Raw genomic sequence first — 22475 nt, 5'->3', positions numbered from 1 at the left:
ATAACCAATATCACTTCCACCTTGGCTGCTAAGTTAAATGAATATGTTCATTATTGAGAGTTGATTTTATTACAACACCGAGTTGATCTAACAAATTCTAATGGGCTTCTAATAATAGATGCCAATACATTGTAATGTAATTAAAAAGACATTTGTTGTTATTCAACCAAAAACTTTTAAACATGACTGATCTGATCGTCACATGACACATCAAAAAGCATTTCATATGACGATTTAACTTCATTCAAAAAATTAAGAAAAAATTGTTGTAAATCTTTGATAAGGAATTCAGGTCCAACTTAATATTAAAGCCGTGTAATTTTTAAATTATAACTGTTGTGAATAAAAATTATAATTATAAAATAAAATTTAATAGTATTTAATAAATATGACTCTTAAAATAATATTTTTGACAAAAATTTAGAAATTATAAATTTTTTAATTATACAAATTCTTGATTAAATCAACTTAACTTCCAAACTATAGTTGCTAATGTTTATCAAATATTTTAATGGTATAGCTTAAAAAATAAAACTCTCCAACCATATTATCAAATAGGACCTCAATTAATTATCAAAACGCACCATTTGATGTTAGAATCAAGTTGAGTTTTAATGAAAGCATAAAAAGAAAGAAAGATGGATTTTGGTTAGAGATTTTGTTTTAATTAAATACAACTCAGTGCCGCAGGTGTAATCATCAACAATTATTAAAAAAAAAAATCTGCAACTAGAGAACTTGTATGATAGAAAATGTACCCCAAACTTCACAATGGATTAATTTAAAAGGAGTTTTAATACTGCTAATGGAAAATAGACATTTTAGTTTGTTCTGCTTTACGACAAATATCACAAATTAACCATAGGATGAGTCTTTGAAAACAATTTTAAACGCACAAGAGAAGGGTGCCCAACCCAAGTCTGCAGCAAGGCCAAAGATCAATCTCATGTTGAGGTTATTTGGAATGAAAAGAGGATGCTGCAGGAACTCGATGCCTACCGTTGCCAACCTTCATTTACAGGTCCTAAAATTAACAAGAATCGGAAGAAAAGATTATTTGATATTTGTTTGATTTGGTTAATTGGCTACCTGACAGTAAATTGAGCTTAAAACTCGGAATGCTAGAAACATTCTTTAGTAGAAAATCTTGCAAAAAAGAGACTGTTTCAACATGGGTGACAAGGGATACAGTAGCATCAGGCCATTGAACACGAAGAGGTACCTAACATGGTTCATAGGAATCAAAGAAATCTAACGAACAATATATATGAGCAGTAAAATCTGTGTGGAAAATAATAATAATAATAATAAAGGGCTATAACTGCAAAACTCGCAGATTGTAAATTACCTAAGTATAATGTGGCTTTTGATACTGCTATTGAGCAAAAATAAGATCCTGTTGTTCTTTGCCGGCTACAGTGGCTGCTGCTTTAGGATTGCCTTTACTCCCTCGTCTGCGCTTCTTGCAATTTGTTGGATAGCCATTCAGTTCAAAACAGTTTAATTTTGTATGCCCCAATTTCCCGCAGTGTTCACAAGTTTGTCTTCTTTGATCATTCCCAGAAATACCATTCAGATTTGACACACTGCTGTCAGCTGAAATATCGTTACCCATTCGATTATCAAGGGAACTGTGTAGCAAGGGCTGACGATTTGGTATAGCAAGAGCTGCTGCTTTCGAAGGCCCCCCTAATGCATGAAGATCTTGTTGTGTTTTTTCTTTTTTAATGAGTGCCAAAATCTCATGTGCCTTAGGAAAAGGATCCATCAACAAAATACGACTTCTGATTGCCGCATATCTGTCATGCAAACCCTGAAGGAATTCCATTCCAAAGTCTTGTTGCTGTAATTCATTGACAACTTTTGCTTTCCCACTAACACATGGCTCTAGATGTTGCAATGAATTCAATTTTCTCCAAAGCTTTTTCATTATACGATAATAAAGGTGGACAGCTACATCACCTTGTCGTAATGAGGAGATACCTTGTTTGAGTTTATAGATTTTTGATGCATTCTGCTGAAACCGTTCCTGCAAATGCAGCCACAACTCTCTCGCTGACTGTGCATACAAGACACTACATGCAAGTTCACTTGAGATGGAGTTCAACACCCAAGAACGAACCAGATCGTTGCAACGTTGCCATTTACCACCAGCATCATCATCTGGTTTCGTAATGGTCCCATCAACAAACCCGAGCTTGTTCCTTGCTCGCAAAGCCATCGTCATCGCTCTCACCCACGTACCATAATTATTACCAGTGAGTAGAGGAGAAACCAAAACTATCGTTGGACTATCTGATGGATGTACCAGGAAAGGATCATACTCCTGCTTGTTATCTGATGATTCACCATCAGCCATGTTTGCTAAACGAAATAAGAAAAGATAAAACTTTAGTTTTTACTGAGCTCTGAAACCATATGAAATTGGACTCACATTGATGGAAAGATATGAATCCTAGGCTTTCTATATTTATAAGCCTATGTAGATTAGCATCTACAATGTACAGAGTAACAATCACTTCACCAAGAAGTGCCTAAGCTGAAAATGATACGGTTTTGCATTCCTGCAACATTTGGCAGCAAAACCGTTGAGTGCATACCTGCTAAAAGACCAAACTGTGTTTGCCCTCCAATGCGAGCCACACCCGGTCCATACAGTGTAGCCAGAGAACTCCTACTCAGGTTACCAGAAGCTGGTGTTTGTGGCATATAGGCTATGATGGCTGGTGATTCTCTCCGAAGACGTTTATATTGATTATGAAGCTGTGGTTGCACTCCATTAAACCGTGCTACTGGGGAGGACGTACTATTACTGGGATTCATTCCAGTGTACTGTGGTAGATTCATTGGGCCAGGGACCGGCTGATTTGTGGGGGCAGAGTTGCCAACAAGCATAGATGATGAACTCCTTCCTTCTGCCGTGATGCTGCACTGGAGACCTGCAGACAAAGAATCAAGTGCATAGTTGACTAGAAAATTGTTCTGATTGCTCAACCTTTCTAATTCAAAATGTAGAAACACCTATAGCCTAGTAAAGACTTTAAAAAATATGCTGAATTTACAAACTTCAGAATCAGAATAAACTTACTGGAGGGCATAGCAGCAAAATGAAATTGCATCCACAAGTTCTTACAAACGATTTATATCTAGATCAGCTATAGTAATATATAATACATTCAATAAAATGCGAATAGCACTCTCATAACATATAGAATCAGTTTTATTATGTGATTGAGATAGCACCTGATAAATTTAAATCCCAGTAACAAAGAGCCTACCAGGTACTTTATCTCCAAATCCAAGGGTTTGGCGTAATTTAGGAGTCTGTCTGTGCTGAGCAACAATACGAAGAAGACTTTCAAGTTCTTCACCATCAAAAGCAGGTGCCAATCTATAGGCAGCTAAAAGATGCAAGAATCCCAGCACCTCCAGAGAATTCTCTACTGCTACTCTCATCTTCTTCTTCCACTCACCTGCCACCTTCATAGCCTCATCTCGTACTTGAACATTAATCTCTGGCGCTATAGTTGATAACTGTTCCAACAAAAGAATACAACTCCTCCTAATAATGCTCACATCAAACTCCAAATCTCTCTCCCTTGAATGAGGAGGGTAAAATCCCGACATGGCATGTAACACCAACAATGCAGGGTCACAGGCTCTTTTAACAGTGTCGAAAACTTTACAAAAAATTAAATCATGCTTCTGCAAATGTTGATTCAGTAGACACTGCAGATATCTTCCTCTGCTTGTCAAATTTTCAGGGTCCTCAATTTTTACTTGCAGCAACAGATTTTTACTGCGATCTTGTACTGCTTTTTGGATAGAATCAAACTCTTTCTCTCTTAACTCAAACTCCTTTACTCGTTTCTCAAATTCCCTCTCTTTTACTTCAAGATCTTGCAAGCGACCTTCTAAACCTTTTTTGAGTGAATCAACATGCTTCTCCTTATCTTTGAGTTCTTTCAGGCACACAATTGTCCTTGTCTGAACCAAATTTGACTCGTTGTGTATCAAATTAAGTTGATTCTTTATCAATTCAACCTCCTTTGAGCATTCTGCAATTGTTTTTTCTATTGAAATTAACTCCTCCTTTTTCCACTGGAACTCCTTGCTGCATTCTTCAATAGATTGTTGGACAAATTTTAACTGCTTATGCTTTGATGCGAGATCTTGATTGAGTTCTTCAATGTATTTTCTTATTTCATTGAACTCCCTCTTTTTCAACTCAACATCATCAAAATATTTCTTTTGTTGCTTTCTCATTGAATCAAGCTTCTGCTCTAAAGATTCAACTTCATTTTCATGCAGTCTGACTTTCCCCTGGAGTAACTCTAATTTCTCCTCTCCAGGATGAAGCTTCACCGAGAGCTCTTTAATAGATGATTGAGTCAGCTCCAACTCTTTCTTTTTACATTCGAGTTTTGTCTCACACAGTATGAGAGACTTTTTAACCTCGTCATACGACTTCTCCTTTTCTTGAAGTACTTCTTCATATTCTTCAATCAAAGTCTGAATCGAAGAAATTTTGCTCTCCTTAAATGCAAGCTGTTTCTCACGCTCCTCAATTGATCTTTGAACTTCCCCCACTTTCTTCTCTCTCAACTCAATTTCATCACAACATTCTTCAATCATATTCCTCAGCAATCGCAACTCCTTCTGATGTGCCTGACATTTATTAATCCAGTCTTGAACTGAGCTCAGTTCTTCCTTCTTTAAATTAAGACTCTCCGACAGCGAATTCAGTTCATTCTTCTTCAATTGAAGCTTACAATTACATTCTCCAATCTTCTTTTGAACCAAACCCAATTGTTTTTCCTTACACACAAGCTCACCATTACAATCTTCGATCTTTTTCTGCACCAAAACTAACTGAATCTCTTTACTTTCAATCTCCTTAGCGCGCTGATCTAGCAACCTAATCTTCCCATCAACATCATTACTTTGCTTTTCAAGTAATTTCTTAGTTATATCAAAATGTTCCTCTAAATCTTTCCATTGAACAGTAAGCAAAAGCATTGAATTGGCTTGTGAATGTGCAATATCAAATGATCTTCGTAAAGTTTCCTTTTTGGACTCAGCAACTCTCAACTCCTCAGAAATATTAACAGTACAGTTCTCCATTTTGGAAATTAAAAAAAAAAACCCAGTTGAAAGTATAAAGTGCGAGTGAAAAACGTTTGCAAAATGAACTAAAATAAAGCGGTTGCAGAAGAACTAACCGGAACCGGCCATGTTCACTTCCGATCAGCTGGTATTATTATCTCTTATGTGGACTCAAAGAAAGGCCGTTGAAAAATTGCCGTATTATTATGTCAGTGCTTTAACCATGGCAAATGATTAATGATACAAAATATTTATATTAAAAAAATAAATTATTCAATTTTATTTTAAACCGTTTCTTAACTTAGGCCCCTTTTTTTTTGTAAATTAATTATAACCACTCTTATAGTTTGAAATATTTCACTTGAATAGCATATTTTATTTAAAAATTACTTTGTAACCCTTTATTAAATTTACAATGTTGTTCTTTTTTAACATAAATATTTCAAGATTTATTACTGTTAAGTACATAAGATATGATATCTAATAGATTATCCAACCCAAATTAAATAAATAAGTTGTAATTGTAAAATTTATATGTAGTGTAACACCAATAAACAACACAATTAAATATATACATTTAAATGAATTTCATAAATTACATCAATAAATTTCTAAGTAAGATTTTATTTTAGTATTTTTGATAACAAGATAAATTTTGGCATGTGACTGACGATTTCCCATATAATATTTATAAATTTTACAATTGTTATCTTATGTCTTAAAATAAACAAAAAGCATACTATTACTGAAAAAAAAAGTCAAGAAGAAGAAGAAAAGAGAGAGGAAGAGAAAAAGATCTAGTTGAAGGCCATAAAAATCACAAAGAGCAATAAATTGCACCAATCAAAATTTGATGTCTAAATTTCAATTTTTCTTGTTGATCTTTTCTCATTTATGGATATGGCAAATAAAAATAATTCTAACAATACAGTTGCCCACACATATAAGAACAAGAAAAATTAACAAGAACTAATAAGGAAGAAACCAATAATAGAACAAGAAAAGAACAAACACATTATATATAGGTTTGTTGGATTATTTTTGTTGGTGTAGGAAGAAACAAAGTAATTGAGGGAGTAACTCTGTTGAAGGACTAATTTGCAATTTGAAAGAGTTCAAAGTAAAATTTGATTGTTTAGATTTTGTTAATGAGTATTAAAAGTAAATAAGTGTCTAAAATATATTTTAGAAAATAAATAGCACAACCCTAAAAAAAATAATTTACATCCAATAGTATATGATATGGGAATGAATGAGAAAAAAAGATCCCCTGTTCATGTTTATTTTCATAATAAAATATGGTTGGGGTTAAAAAAAAATAAAATTTTGACACAAAAGAATCCCATTAATCTCTCAAAATCTAATAGTTAATATTAAAAGTTAAAACAATATTATAATATTAAATTATCCGCCATTAAATTACATGAAATTAATAGTTTAATTTTTGTGTTAAAAATTTGAGTAAAAATTTTAAGTTAAAATAGCTTTAGCCTAAAATTATATATTCAAGCTATCATGTAATTACCTACGCATATTTATTTTCCAATCATAGTTACATTGTTGATTAAAATATTTTTCATTTGTAATCAACTTCTATGGTATCATTAAACATATTTAGCAAATAATTTATTACACAGTACCTTCTATGATCATTAATGTTTAATTATTCATAATATTGCAATTAAAGGCATACATTAATTATTATAAGACCTTATTGAATATCTTTATATAAAGTATTATTAAAATGATTAATTTTATTTATTTTACTGCATTTTTATTAACTAATAAAAATAAAAACCTATATTTACACGCGACCTAAATACTACCTGCTACTTTTAAATTTATTAACTATTTATTCACCTATTAAATGAATACTACTTATTAAACACTTAAATCCAAGGGTCCGTAACAATCCCAATATCGAAGTGAAATACAACTTCATATTATTATTATTTAATGCACCATTTTTTCCTATTAATTTATTAAAAAATAAAGAAATAAAAATTTGATAAAAAGATAAATATATACGTCTTTTTGTAATTTTTGAATTAATTATATATTTTTTAAAGAAATTCCTCAAAATTAACTCTAAGACAAAGTTGTTATCATTCATTTTTAAATTAATGATATGTATTATACAATCAAATATCAATTGTCTACCTAAATTAATTCTATTATAACACAAATCTTTTTCTTATTAATTCTATTAATATCTACTGCTATCTACAAACAAATCAATGAAAAATATCTACTTTTATAATGTTTACTTCTATCTAATTTTAAATTAAAAACATAAGAATCTCTCTAAGAACTCGAATTACGGCTCTCACATCATTATTTGTTCAGATTTTATTCATCCACTGTCACTCTTTTATAAGGTGACGGATTTCAATTAGAATTTGTAAAAAGGGCTCACGGTCGTGAATGATCAAATTAGAATGACAATTAAAAGAAATTAAGAAGTCTGTATATGATACAAAGTATAAAAGGGCTAAATACATATCATTTAAATGAGGACGGCTCTCAGTTTCACACCAATCACCTATTGCCGATCCTTGGGACACATGGCATAATCACAAAGCTCAAATTTGATTTTACTTCCCAAGCTAACTTCAAAATAAATTTAAAAACAAAATGATATGTTGCATTATTTTTTTTCTCACTCTTTTTATTTTTCATATTATGTAAATAAATTATTCAATTTTATTTTAAACCGTTTCTTGACTGTTTAAGGAGGTGGATAGTTTTTGTAAAATAACAGCAGTAAAATAAATACAGCCACTCTTATAGTTTAAAATTATTTCACTTGATTAATATGTTTTATTTAAAAATTACTTCTCAACCCTCCTTTTAATTTACAATGTTGTTAATTTTTTTTTTGGCATAAATGTTTCAAAATCTATTACTTTTAAGTACATAAGATACGATATCTAATATACCATCCAACACAAGTCAAATAAATATATTGCAATCATAAATTTTATAGATGGTGTAACACTAAAAAATAACACAATTAAATATTTACATTAAAATAAATGCCATAAATTGGATTAATAAACCTCTAAGAAAATTTTTATTTTAATATTTTTTACAACAAGACAACTTTTTGGTGGGTGACTGATAATGTTTGATATAATATTTAAAATTTTTACACCCTCGTATCTCTTAAAACAAAGAGAAAGCATCTATTACTTAGAAAAAGAAAAAAAAAAGCAAAGAAGAAGAAGAAGAAAAGAGAGAGGGGAAGAGAAAAAGATTTGGCTTGAAGACCATAAGAAATCACAAGGAGCAATAAATTGCCACAATCAAAATTTGGTTTCTGAATTTCAGTTTTTCTTGTTGATCTTCTCTCATTCATGAATATGGCAAACAAAGTAATCCTAGTGTTTCAGTTATCCACACATATGAAGATAAGAACATGATAAATTAAGCAAGAATTAATAGGGAATAAATCGATAATAGAAAAAAGAAAGGAACAAACACGTTATATATAGGTTCATTGGATTATATTTGTTGGTGTAAAGAGAAAAAGTACTCAATGGAATGAGTTTGTTGAAGGCCTAATTTAGAATTTGAAAGAGTGTTCAAAGTAAAATTTGATTATTTAAATTTTGTTAATGAGTGTTCTAAATGAGTGTCCAAAATATATTTTAGAATACAAATAGCTCAACCCTAAAAGAAATTACATCCAATAATATACGATATAGGAATGAATGAGAAAAAAAATTTCTCTGTTCATTTTTATTTTTATTATAAAATATAGTTTGGACTATTGAAACTTAAAATTTTGACACCAAAGTGCCATCAATCTCTCAAAATCTAATATTTCATATTGAAAGTTAAAGGGGAAATTATCATTGCACCACCTCCATTTTGCCTTATGTTCATCCAGCCACCATAAAATTCTAATATGTTCTCTGCACCACTTTTCTTTTTAAATTTATATCAATTATCTACTTTTGTACTAATACCTTTAAATAATTTAAAAGAAATGACAATTTTATCTCTAAATAAATTAAAAGACCATTTATCTTATAAAAGTTTTGAAAAATAAAAAAATATAATTATAAAAATACCCCTAATTTTATTAAAAATAAATCCCAAATAGAGATGCTTAGCTCATTTTTATTAAATTTAGATTTTGTAAAATTTTAATAAGTATTTTTATTAAAAAATTATAATTTTACAAAATGTTAATAAAAATAACTGACTTTATTTATTAAAAATTATAATTTCACAAAATTTTATTAAAATAAATCCCAAATTTTTAATAAAATAAATCCCAAAATTTTAATAATTTAGGGGATTTTTATTAAATCCAAAAATTTTACAATTATTTTTACAATTATATTTTTTATTAAAAATAAAAATTTTAATTTTGGGATTTATTTTTTATTAAATTTTGGAATATTTTTATAATTATAATTTTTTTTATTTTTCAAAGCTTTTATAAGATAAAATTGTCTTTTAATTCATTTAGGGTAAAATTATCATTTCATTTTAATTATTTAATAGTATTAGTGCAAAAGTAGTTAATTGATACAAATTTAAAAAGAAAGGTGGTGCAGTGAATATATTAGAATTTTGTAGTGGTTGGATGAACATAAGCCAAAAATGGAGGTGGTGCAATGATAATTTCCCAAGTTAAAGCAACATTATGATGTTAAATTATCAACCATTGAATTATATGAAATCAACAATTTAATTTTTGTATTAAAAATTTGAGTAAAAAATTTTAGTTAAAATAGTTTTAGCCTAAAAATATATATCCAAACTATCATCTAATTATATTCACATATATAATTTTCAATCATAGTTGTTGATTACAATATTTCTCATTTGTTGTCGACATATATGGTATCATTAACGATAAATAGCAAATAATTTATTACACAATGCCTTCTATAATCATTAATATTTAAGAACTAATAGTTTTCCAATTAAAGTCCTACATTAATTATTATAAGATCTTATGAAATATCTTTATATAAAGTACTATTAGAATAATCAATTACACTTATTTCAATGCTATTTTTTATTAATTAATAAAAACAAAAAAAAAACTACATTTACTCGCAATCTGAAGATTACATGTTACTCTTTAGTTAGATAATTATTTATCCGCTATACTAAATGAATTTTAGAGATTAAAATACTTAATGAGACTTATTTTCCTATTAATTTATGAAAAATATGAAGAAATAAATGCGTGACAAAAAGATGATACAAATATTTGTCTTTTTATAAATTTTTAAATCAATTTTATATTCTCTTTTAAAAAAGTTGCTCAAAATTGACTATAAGGCAAAATTGACTATACAAATATTTGACGGATTTCAATTAAAGTTTGTAAAAAGGGTTCATGGTCGTGAATGATCAATTCAAGAAATTTGGCAGTCCGTATGGAGTATAAAAGTATAGGGAGGCTGATGATGATAACTCTCAATTACGCAGCCAATCACATATCGCCAAGCTTTGGGACACATGGCAAATCACAAAGCTCACAAATGATTTTACTTCCCAAGCTAATTTCGAAATAGATTTAAAAACAAAACGATATGTTACATTAATTTTTTTACTTTTCTTATTATAATCAGAAGAATACACCAAAAGCCCGAGTCCCCAAGCCCAACACTTAAAAATCACAAGCGAAAATTCCTTTTTATCATTTATTTTATCATGATCACAAATTTTCTTTTCAAAGAATCAAGGATGTGAATTGTGAATTTGATCTAAGAGGAGCGGTAGCCGCTAACGAAATTAGTGCTTGGGGGTCAAAAAGAAAAATTATAAGTTAATAAAGTAATAAAAACTAATTTCTTGAAAGAGACCAACAAAGTGGCTCGTGCCTTGGTCATGTATGGTAAGGGCTTCCATGAATAAGTGAATTTTATTTATTTTTAAATAAAAAGCAATGAGTAGAAGTAGGATGATTAAATATGTAATTTCACAAGCTATCATAAAAGAGGAGGAGTGAAATCAAATATACACAATGTAAACTAGCACGCATATATTAGTTAGCATTTAACACCACTATTTATGAAAGGATTAGGGTTTATAATTTTTATTGAGTATTGAATCAATGATAATAATTTATTTTGTGTTTTTATTTTTTTATATCATTATCTATCGATTATTGATTTAATATTCAATAAAAACTCAACTCAGCACTTAATTCTTGTCTGCAAAGTAATCACAACCTCACCTATAAGTGTTGTGCGGAAAATGGTAAAGGTTTTGCTTTACAGCAACATTTGATTGGGCCGGCGCCCATATTTGCTGTGACCCTTGAGTGATTACCTGCCAAAGGATCAAACTGTGTTTCCCCCCACTACGAGCCACAGAAGCTGGTGTTAGTCGCGTACGGGCTCTGAAAGTCGGTGATTCTCTCCGAGGATGCTTATTGTCATGATTCTCGAGCTTTAGTAGCACTCGGGGGTAAAAAGGACTAGTACTGTGATCTGTTCCACTATGCTGAGGTTGATTCTTGGGGCTAGGGACTGGCTGATAAGTGTGGGCAGAGATGCCAACAAGCATTGGCAGTGAAGAACTTCCCTCTACCACGGTGCTGCGCCGGGGACCTGCAGACAGAGAATCATGCGCATAGTGGGACTAGAAAATTGTTCTGATTGCTCAACCTTTTTAAATCAAAATACATAAATGCCTAGTAAAGATTTGAGAAAAAATACAGAACGTATGAACTTCGAAATCTGATGGATAAGTACTGGAGGGCATGGCAGCAAAATAGAGTTGCATCAACTATAGTATGATAGTACACATCCAACAAAATGCAAAGAGGAATCTCTCAAAAAAAATCAATTTTATCATATAACTGAGAGCACAAATATCACCTGATAAATTTAAATACCCAATAACAAAGAACTTACCAGTTACTTTATCCGCAAATCCAAGGCCTTGGCATAATTTAGGAGTCTTTCTAGGCTGAGCAACAATAAGAAGTAAGACTTTCAAGCTCACTACCATCAAAAGCAGGTGCCAATCTATAGGCAGCTAAAAAAATGCAAGAATACCAGCACCTCCAAAGAATTCTCACTCCTACTCTCATCTTCTTCTTCCAATCACCTGCCACCTTCAAAGCCTCATCTCGAACTTGAGCATTAATCTCTGGTGCTACAGTTGACAGCTGTTCCAACAGAAGAATACAACTACTCCTAATAATGCCCACTTGAAACTCTACATCTCTCTCCCTTGAATGAGGAGGGTAAAATCCTGACATTGCACCTAAAACCAAAGATGCAGGGTCACGTGCTCTTTTAATTGTGTTGAAAATTTTACCAAAAATCAGATCATGCTTCTGCAAATGCTCATTTAATAGCAGCTGCAGATTTCTTCCTTCCCTTGTCAAATTTTCAGGTTCCTCAGTTTTGACTTGCAACTCCAGATTTTACCTCGATTTTAGACTGCTTTTCGGATGGAATCAAACTCTCTCTCTCTTATTTCAAAATCCTTAACACATTTCTCAAACTGTCTCTCTTTTACTTCAAGATCTTGAAAGCAGTCTTCTAAACCTTTTTTGAGTGAATCAAAAAGCTTCTCCTTCTCTTTGAGCTCTCCGAGGTACCCAATGTCCATTGTCTGAATCAAATCAAATTGCAGCTTGTTGGCCGCATGCTGTATCAAATTAAGTTCATTCCTCTTTAATTCAACCTCATTTGAGTATTCCGCAATTTCATTTTTTATTGAACTTAACTCCTCCTTTTTCACCTAGAACTCCTTGCTGCATTATTTTTCGAAAAATTTCAACTGCTTGTCCTTTGATGCGAGTTCTTGACTGAGATCTTCAACATATTTTCTTAGTCCTTTGTACTCCATCTCCTTCATTCCAATATCATCAAAATATTTCTTCTGTTGCCTTTTCATTGAATCAAGCTCCCTCTCTTTAGATTCAACTTCATTTACCTGCTCTCTGACCCTCCTCCGGAATGACTGTAGCTTCTCCTCTTCTGAATCAAACTTCACCGAGAGCTCCTTGATAGATGATTGAGTCCACTCCAATTCTTTCTTCTCACACTTGAGTTTTGTCTCACACACTGTGTGAGACAAAACTCAAGTGTGAGAGACATTTTAACCTCATCACACGACTTCTCCTTAGCTTTAATTTCTTCTTCATATTCTTCGATCATTGACTGAATCGAAGAAATTTTGCTCTCCTTCAATGCCAGCTGTTTCTCACGTTCCTCAACCGATCTTTGGACTTCCCCCAGTTTCATTGCCTTCAACTCAATTTCCTCACTAACATTTTTTCTACAAATTCTTCAACAATTCCAACTTTTTCTGATCAACCTGACATTTATTAATCGACTTTTGAACCAAACTCAGTTCTTCCCTCTTCAAAACAAGACTCACTGAGAACAAATTCAGTTCACTCTCTTTCAACTGATGAAGCTCACAATCAGATTCTCCCACCATCTTTTGAACCAAACCCAATTCTTTTCCTTACATGAAAGCTCACCGTTACAATCTTCGATCTTTTTCTCCACCAAAACTAACCCAGGGTGCGTTTGGAATTGAGGTGCTGTAGCTTTTAGGTTACAACTGCTGTAGAAAAAAAACTATAACTATGAAATAAAAGTTAATTATATATAGTAAATATAAATTTTAAATAATAATTTTGACAAAATTATTAAAGATATAATAGATTCTTCATTATACAAGTGAAAAATCATATCAACATAACTTTTAAGTTACAACAGCTAGTGTTTACCAAACATTTTACTGTTGCAACTTTTAAGCTATAGCTGTCCAACCTTAATGCCAAACGCACTCTCAATCTCTTTACTTTAAATCTCCTTAGCGCGCTGATCTAACAACCTAATCTTCATATCAACATCATTACTTGGCTTTTCAAGTGATTTCCTAATTAAATCAAAATGTTCCTCTAAATCTCTCCATTTAACAGTAAACTTATGAACTGAACTAGCTTGTTCATGAGCAATATCAAAGGATCTCTGTAAAGCTTGTTTCTTTGACTCAGCAGCTCTCATCTCCTCAGAAATATTAACAGTGCAATTCTCCATTTTAGAAACTAAAACAAACCCAGTTGAAAATAAAGTTTTAAGTATAGAGCACATGCAAAATGAACTAAAATGAGCAGTTGCAGAAAGAACCTACCGGAACTGTCAATGTTCACCTCAAAGTTCAAAGCAGCTGGCTTGAGGTGGATGCAAAGAAATAAGTCTCTAGTTGAAAAATGGCAAACGTATTATATGTCAGAAGGAAATGGAAAGGAAAGTTCATTTTCTGCTTCTTACCCCGCAAGTATCACCATTCCCCATAAAATGCAATGCTACATTTTTTTTTTCCAATTGAATTTGCTAAGTTCACCAAATGAAAAATGTGCAAAAAAAGTACAGAGGACAGAAAATTATTTAATGAAAAAGACAAACCCTTTGCATTTTAATTAATTTTTTATTCTCTTTTACAAAGTTCAGTACTCTTTTAAATAACTTTCACATGTGAGCCGTGAGATGATGCAATTAGATTAACAGTTTTCAAAATAATTTATTGTATTGTTTTATTTATTTTATTTTAAGAGATGAGGTGGGTAAAATCTCAAATTGATTTTTCAACCACAAATCTAATGCAATTCATTTGAAATTCATTTTATGATTAATGTTTTTGGATTTGTAGTATTACTACTTTAGTAGATTATTTATTTGTTTGTTTACCGTATTTAATAACTAATTTGATAACAAATATATTCATGACATGTTGGATTATGTTGTAAAACAGAGCTGTATCATATTGCAAAAAATAAATCACTGAAAAATTCTATCCGGGATCATAGTTAAATAAGTAATTTCACAAGTTAAATATATTTACCATACGTAAAAGAACACACAAAAATACTTCAACCGTAATCTAGCACTTAGTACTGCATGATGCATCATCTATTGCAAGAAAGGTCATTGAGGTAACACAATTGCATGAATACAAATTAATTTTCATGAATTTCCCTACAGAGACGAGACATCATTTCCCCCTTTTTTTTGGCACAAATAAGTCAGCTATTTTTAAGGGTAAGCTGTATCATTGTAAAGCAGCCTGTGTTAATTAGCATTTAACACATTTCAACTAAAGAACTTATATGATAGAAAATGGAACCCAAACTTCACAACGGACTAATTCGAAAGGAGTTTTAATATTGCCAATGAAAAATAGACGTTCTAATTTGTTTTGCTTTACAACAAGAATCGCAAATTAACCATAGGATAAGTCTCTGAAAACAATTTTAGAAGTCCAAGAAAAGGGTGCCCAAGTCGGCAACAACGCCAAAGATCAATCTCATGTTGAGGTTATTTGGGAATGAAAAGAGGATGCTGCAGGAACACAATGCCTACCATGGCCAACCTTCATGTACAGGTCCTAAAATTAACAGGAATCAGAAGAAAAGATTATTTGATATTTGTTTGGTTTGGTTAAATGGCTAAGTGACAGTAAATTGAATTTAAAACTCAGAATGTAAAAAATCTCTTTAGTAGAAAATCTTGCAAAAAAGAGACCCCATATGAGTGACAGGGAAACTGTAGCACAGGCAATTGAACACGAAGAGGTACATGACATAGTTAATAGGAATCAAAGAAATCTAACTAACAACATATATGGTCAGTAACATCAGTGTGGAAATAAATATAATAATAATAAAGGGCTATACCTGCAAGACTCACAAATTGTAAACTGCCAAAGTACAATGTGGCTAGGAGAATTTGATACTGCTGTTGAGTGAAAATAAGATCCTGTTGTTCTTTGCAGGCTACAGTGGCTGGTGTTTTAGGATTCACTTCACTCCCTCATCTGCGCTTCCTCCAATTTGTTGGATAGCCATTCAGATCAAAACAGTTGAATTTTGTATGCCCGAATTTCCCACAATGTTCACACGTCTGACTACTTTGATTATTCCCAGAACTACCATTCAGATTTGAACCTCTGCTCTCAGGTGAAATATCGCTACCCTTTCAATTTTCAAGGGAATTGTGTTGCAGGGGCTACCGATTTTGTATAGCAAGAGCTCCTGCTTTCAAGGGTCCTGCTAATGCATGAAGATCTTGTTGTGTTTCTTCTTCTTTTACAAGTGCGAAAATCTCATGTGCCTTAGGAAAAGGATCCATCAAAAAAATACGACTTCTCACTGCCGCATATCTGTCATGCAGACCCTGAAGGAATTCCATTCCAAAGTCTCGTCGCTGTAATTCATTGACAACTTTTGCATTCCCACTAACACATGGTTCTACAGGTTGCAATGAAATTAATTTTTCCCGAAGCCTTTTCATTCTACGGTAATAATGGTGGACAGATACATCACCTTGTCATAAAGAGGAGATAGCTTGTCTGAGTTCATAAATTTTTGACGCGTTAGTCTGCTGAAAACGTTCCTGCAAATCCAGCCACAACTCTCTTGCTGACTGTGCATACAAGACACTACATGCAAGTTTGCTTGAGATCGAGTTCAACACCCAAGAACGAACCGGATCGTTGCAACGTTGCCATTTACCACCATCATCATCATCCGGTTTCGTAATGGTCCCATCAACAAAACCGAGTTTGTTCCTCACTTGCAAAGCCATTATCATCGTTCTTACCCACGTTCCATACTTATTACCAGTGAGTGGAGGAGAAACCAAAACAATTGTTGGACTATCTGATGGATGTACCAGGAAAGGATCATTCTCCTGCTTGTTATCCGATGATTTTCCATCAGCCATGTTTGCTAAACAAAATAAAAAAAGATAAAACTTTAATTTTTACTGAGCTCTGAAACCATGTGAAATTGGACTCACGTTGATGGAAAGACAAGAATCCTAGGCTCACTACATTTACAAGCCTATGTTAATTAGCATCTACTATGTACAGAGAGTAGCCATTACTTCACCAAGAAGTCCCTATGCTGAAAATGACAAGGTTTTGCATTCCTGCAACACTTGGTAGTGATATTTGCTGACTCTAGAGTGATTACCTGCTAAAAGACAAAACTGTGATTGCCCTCCAATGTGAGCCACACCTGGTCCGTTCTGTGTAGCCAGAGAACTCCTATTCAGGTTATCAGAAGCTGGTGTTTGTGGCGTATTGGCTATGATAGTTGGTGATTCTCTCCGAAGACGTTTATATTGATTCTCAAGCTGTGGTTGCGCTCCACTAAACTGTGATTCCGGGGAGGAAGTACTATTTCTGGGATTCATTCCAGTGCCCTGTGGTAGATTCACTGGGCTACGGACAGGCTGATTCGTGGGGGCAGAGGTGCCAACAAGCATAGACGGTGAACTCCTTCCTTCTGCTGTGATGCTGCGCTGGAGACCTGCAGACAAAGAATCAAGTGCATAGTTGATGGGAAAATTGTTCTAATTGCTCAACCTTTCTAATTCAAAATATAGAAATGCCTGTAGCCTAGTAAAAGATTTTAAAAAATATGCTGAATTTACAAAATTCAGAATCAGATAAACTTGCCAGAGGGCACAGCAGCAAAATGGAATTGCATCCACAAGTTCTTACAAACGATTTATATCTAAATCAACTATAGCAATATATAATATATCCAATAAAATGCAAATAGCACTCTCATAACATACAAAATCAGTTGGACTATCTGATGGATGTACCAGGAAAGGATCATTCTCCTGCTTGTTATCCAATGACTCGCCATCGGCCATGTTTGCTAAACGAAATAAAAAAAGATAAAACTTTAATTTTTACTGAGCTCTGAAACCATGTGACATTGGACTCACATTGATGGAAAGATACGAATCCTAGGCTTTCTATATTTATAAGCCTATGTAGATTAGCATCTACAATGTACAGAGAGTAATAGGCACTTCACCAAGAAGTGCCTATGCTGAAAATGATACGGTTTTGCATTCCTGCAACATTTGGCAGCAAAACCATTGAGTGAATACCTGCTGAAAGACCAAACTGTGTTTGCCCTCCAATGCGAGCCACACCCGGTCCATACAGTGTAGCCAGAGAACTCCTACTCAGGTTACCAGAAGCTGGTGTTTGTGGCGTATAGGCTATGATGGCCGGTGATTCTCTCCGAAGACGTTTATATTGATTCTCAAGCTGTGGTTGCACTCCACTAAACTGTGATACTGGGGAGGAAGTTCTATTACTGGGATTCATTCCAGTGTACTGTGGTAGATTCATTGGGCCAGGGACCGGCTGATTCGTGGGGGCAGAGGTGCCAACAAGCATAGACGATGAACTCCTTCCTTCTGCCGTGATGCTGCACTGGAGACCTGCAGACAAAGAATCAAGTGCATAGTTGACTAGAAAATTTTTCTGATTGCCAACCTTTCTAATTCAAAATGTAGAAACGCCTATAGCCTAGTCAAGACTTTAAAAAATATGATGAATTTACAAACTTCAGAATCAGAATAAACTTACTAGAAGGCATAGCAGCAAAATGAATTGCATCGACAAGTTCTTACAAACGATTTATATCTAGATCAACTATAGTAATATATAATACATTCAATAAAATGCGAACAGCACTCTCATAACATATAAAATCAGTTTTATTATGTGATTGAGAGCACAGATAGCACCTGATAAATTTAAATCCCAGTAAAAAAGAACCTACCAGGTACTTTATCTCCAAATCCAAGGGTTTGGCGTAATTTAGGAGCCTGTCTGTGCTGAGCAACAATACAAAGAAGACTTTCAAGTTCTTCACCATCAAAAGCAGGTGTCAATCTATAGGCAGCTAAAAGATGCAAGAATCCCAGCACCTCCAGAGAATTCTCCACTGCTACTCTCATCTTCTTCTTCCACTCACCTGCCACCTTCATAGCCTCATCTCGTACTTGAGCATTAATCTCTGGTGCTACAGTTGATAACTGTTCCAACAAAAGAATACAACTCCTCCTAATAATGCTCACATCAAACTCCAAATCTCTCTCCCTTGAATGGGGAGGGTAAAATCCTGACATGGCATCTAACACCAACAATGCAGGGTCACAGGCTCTTTTAATAGTGTCAAAAACTTTACAAAAAATCAAATCATGCTTCTGCAAATGCTGATTCAGTAGAGACTGTAGATTTCTTCCGCTGCTTGTCAAATTTTCAGGGTCCTCAATTTTTACTTGCAGCAACAGATTTTTACTGTGATCTTCTACTGCTTTTCGGATAGAATCAAACTCTTTCTCTCTTAACTCAAACTCCTTTACTCGTTTCTCAAATTCCCTCTCTTTTACTTCAAGATCTTGGGAGCGGTTTTCTAAACCTTTTTTGAGTGAATCAAAATGCTTCTCCTTCTCTTTGAACTCTTTCAGGTACCCAATGGTCCTTGTCTGAACCAAATTTGACTCGTGCTGTACCAAATTAAGTTGATTCTTTTTTAATTCGACCTCCTTTGAGCATTCCGCAATTGTTTTTTCTATTGAAGATAACTCCTCCTTTTTCCACTGGAACTCCTTGCTGCAATCTTCAATAGATTGTTGGACAAATTTAGCTGCTTGTCTTTTGATGTGAGATCTTGACTGAGTTCTTCGATGTATTTTCTTATTTCATTGAGCTCCCTCTTTTTCAATTCAACATCATCAAAATATTTCTTCTGTTGCTTTCTCATTGAATCAAGCTTCTGCTCTAAAGATTCAACTTCATTTTCGTGCAGTCTGACTTTCCTCTGGAGTAACTCTAATTTCTCCTCTTCTGAATGAAACTTCACCGAGAGCTCTTTAATAGATGATTGAGTCAGCTCCAATTCTTTCTTTTCACGCTCGAGTTTTGTCTCACACAGTACGAGAGACTTTTTAACCTCGCCATACGACTTCTCCTTATCTCTAAGTACTTCTTCATAATCTTCAATCAATGTCTGAATCGAAGAAATATTGCGCTGCTTATATGCAAGCTGTTTCTCACGTTCCTCAATCGATCTTTGGACTTCCCCCACTTTCTTTTCTCTCAACTCAATTTCATCACAACATTCTTTAATCAAATTCTTCAACAATTGCAACTCCTTCTGATACGCCTGACACTTATTAATCCACTCCTCAACCGAGCTCAGTTCTTCCTTCTTTATATTAAGACTCTCCGACAACGAATTCAGTTCATTCTCTTTCAAGTGAAGCTCACAATTACATTCTCCAATCCGCTTTTGAACCAAACCCAATTCTTTTTCCTTACACTCGAGCTCACCATTACAATCTTCGATCTTTTTCTCCACAAAAACTAACTTAATCTCTTTACTTTCAATCTCCTTAGCACGCTGATCTAGCAACCTAATCTTGACATCAACATAATTACTTTGCTTTTCAAGTGATTTCTTAGTTAAATCAAAATGTTCCTCTAAATCTTTCCATTGAACAGTAAACAAAAGCACTGAATTAGCTTGTGAATGTGCCATATCAAATGATCTTCGTAAAGTTTCTTTTTTGGACTCAGCAACCCTCAACTCCTCAGAAATATTAACAGTCCAGTTCTCCATTTTGGAAACTAACACAACCCGAGTTGAAAATATAACGTGCAGAAGAACTAACCGGAACCGGCCGTTTTCACTTCAGATCAGCTGTTTTTTTTTTCTGTATTTTGATAAGGATAAGATCAGCCATGAGGGTGTTATTACTTCAGTGCCTAAATTTATAAATGTTATTGTATGCTATTGTTGTTACTACTATTAAAGTCAATCTATAATTATGCGGTACAGCATGTCAGCATCAATGTGACAAATATTTAATTATTGATACAAAATATTTATATTAAAAAATAAATTATTCAAGTTTATTTTAAACCACCTCCTGACTGCCTTAAGCAGGTGGATAATTTTTATAAAATAACTACAGTTACTTTTATAATTTTAAATTATTTCACTTGATTAATATGTTTAATTGAAAAAATATTTTTCAATTCTCCTTTTAATTTGCAATGTTGATTTTTTTCTTTATAAATGTTTTAAAATCTATTATTAAGAACATAAGATGTGATATATGTTAGATTGTCCAATACAAATCAAATAAATAAGTCGTAATTATAAATTTTATTTTTTGTGTAAAATCAATAAATAACACAATTACATACATACATTTAAATTAATATCATAGATTGCATCAAAAACTTTTAGGTAAAAATTTATTTTAACATTTTTTGGGTGACTGATAATTTTCCATAAAATATTTACAATTTTTACATGCATTATCTTATCTCTAAAAATAGACCAAAAAAATACTATTACTTTAGAAAAAACAAAAGTGAGAAGAAGAAGAAAAGAGAGGGAGAAGAAGAGAAAAAGATTTGGCTTTAAAGCCATAAACACAAAGAGCAATAAATTGCACGAATCAAATTTTGATATCTAAATTTCAATTTTTCTTGTTGATCTTCGCTCATTCATGATATGGCAAACAAAAATAATTTTAAAGTTGCAATATGTTGATAAGAACAAGAGAAATTAAACAAGAACTAATAAGGAAGAAACTGATGCTAGAAAAAAAAAAAAAACAAACACATTGTAGGTTCATTGGATTACTGTTTTTACTGTAAAAAAGGAACAAGTAATTAATGGAATGAGTTTGTTAAAAAACTAATTTGACATTTGAAAGTGTTCAAAGTAAAATTTAATTGTTTAAATGTTGTTATTGAGTGTTTAAAGTAAATGAGTATGCAAGTATATTTTAAACTATAAATAGCCTAACCCTTAAAAAAGAAATTACATCTAATAATATATGACATGGGAATGAGAAAAAAACTCTCCATTCATTTTTATTTTCATTTTAAAATATGGTTTGGGTTTTGTAACTTAAAATCTTGACACAAAAGAGCCATTAATATCTCACAAGCTAATGGTTAATATTAAAAGTCAAAGCAACATTATGATATTAAATTATCCACCGTTGAATTACATGAAATGAATACCTTAATTTTTGTGTTAAAATTTGGAGTAAAAAAATTAAGTTAAAAAAGTTTTAGCCTAAAAATATATATCCAAGCTATGATTTAATTGTATGCATGTACATGTATATTCTTCAATCATAGTCGTTGATTAAAATATTTCTCATTTGTTATCAACTTATATGGTATCATTAACGATATCTAACAAATAATTTATTGCACAATACCTTCTATGATAATTAATGTTTAAGTATTAGTAGTTTTGCAATTAAAGTCATACATTAATTGTTACAAGACCTTAGGAATATCTTTATATGAAGTACTATTAAAATAATTAATTACATTTATTTCAATGCTATTTTTATTAATTAAAAAAACTACATTTACCCACAATCTGAAAATTACATGTTACTTTTTAATTAATTAATTATTTATCCAATATATTAAATGAATGGTAGAGATTAAAACACTTAAATCCAAGGGTCTATAACAACCCCATTATCAATGCTATAAAAGTTCATATGACTTCATAGAGA

At 32.4% G+C, this 22475-nt stretch overlaps 3 protein-coding genes across 3 annotated transcripts; all 3 read right to left on the bottom strand.

The window, feature by feature from the left end:
- Positions 1–746: 746 nt before the first annotated feature.
- LOC102631218 (uncharacterized) lies at positions 747–5333 on the bottom strand. Its single transcript, XM_006471750.4, has 4 exons — positions 3279–5333; positions 2601–2939; positions 1349–2364; positions 747–1024 (listed from the first exon to the last, which is right to left on the bottom strand). Exons 1-3 carry the CDS (start codon positions 5122–5124, stop codon positions 1376–1378), a joined length of 3174 nt encoding a protein of 1057 aa, XP_006471813.2. The 5' UTR covers positions 5125–5333; the 3' UTR covers positions 747–1024; positions 1349–1375.
- Positions 3918–20691, bottom strand: LOC102619469 (uncharacterized). The gene is made up of 2 exons (XM_052440958.1): positions 19464–20691; positions 3918–4044 (listed from the first exon to the last, which is right to left on the bottom strand). The coding sequence occupies exon 1, from the start codon at positions 20540–20542 to the stop codon at positions 19493–19495; it is 1050 nt and encodes a 349-aa protein (XP_052296918.1). The 5' UTR covers positions 20543–20691; the 3' UTR covers positions 3918–4044; positions 19464–19492.
- On the bottom strand, positions 14990–19476 carry LOC102606840 (uncharacterized). Its single transcript, XM_052441280.1, has 5 exons — positions 19464–19476; positions 18698–19381; positions 18015–18353; positions 17081–17419; positions 14990–16834 (listed from the first exon to the last, which is right to left on the bottom strand). The coding sequence occupies exons 1-5, from the start codon at positions 19474–19476 to the stop codon at positions 16434–16436; spliced, it is 1776 nt and encodes a 591-aa protein (XP_052297240.1). The 3' UTR covers positions 14990–16433.
- Positions 20692–22475: the final 1784 nt, after the last annotated feature.

This window comes from Citrus sinensis, chromosome 5, assembly GCF_022201045.2.
Source record: "Citrus sinensis cultivar Valencia sweet orange chromosome 5, DVS_A1.0, whole genome shotgun sequence".
Classification (NCBI taxonomy): Eukaryota; Viridiplantae; Streptophyta; class Magnoliopsida; order Sapindales; family Rutaceae; genus Citrus; species Citrus sinensis.
The sequence above is the reverse complement of the archived record's forward strand: the minus strand, read 5'-3'. Positions and strand labels throughout refer to the sequence as shown.

Excerpts from the sequence above, each read along its gene's own strand:
- LOC102619469 (XM_052440958.1), bottom strand. The coding sequence starts at position 20,542 with ATGGAGAACTGGACTGTTAATATTTCTGAGGAGTTGAGGGTTGCTGAG.
- LOC102631218 (XM_006471750.4), bottom strand. The coding sequence starts at position 5,124 with ATGGAGAACTGTACTGTTAATATTTCTGAGGAGTTGAGAGTTGCTGAG. Across the intron at positions 2,940-3,278 it reads ATTTGGAGATAAAGTACCTG|GTCTCCAGTGCAGCATCACG; the intron begins GTAGGCTCTTTG and ends CTTTGTCTGCAG. Across the intron at positions 2,365-2,600 it reads ACAGTTTGGTCTTTTAGCAG|CAAACATGGCTGATGGTGAA; the intron begins GTATGCACTCAA and ends TATTTCGTTTAG.
- LOC102606840 (XM_052441280.1), bottom strand. Across the intron at positions 18,354-18,697 it reads ATTTGGAGATAAAGTACCTG|GTCTCCAGTGCAGCATCACG; the intron begins GTAGGTTCTTTT and ends CTTTGTCTGCAG. Across the intron at positions 17,420-18,014 it reads ACAGTTTGGTCTTTCAGCAG|GTCTCCAGCGCAGCATCACA; the intron begins GTATTCACTCAA and ends CTTTGTCTGCAG.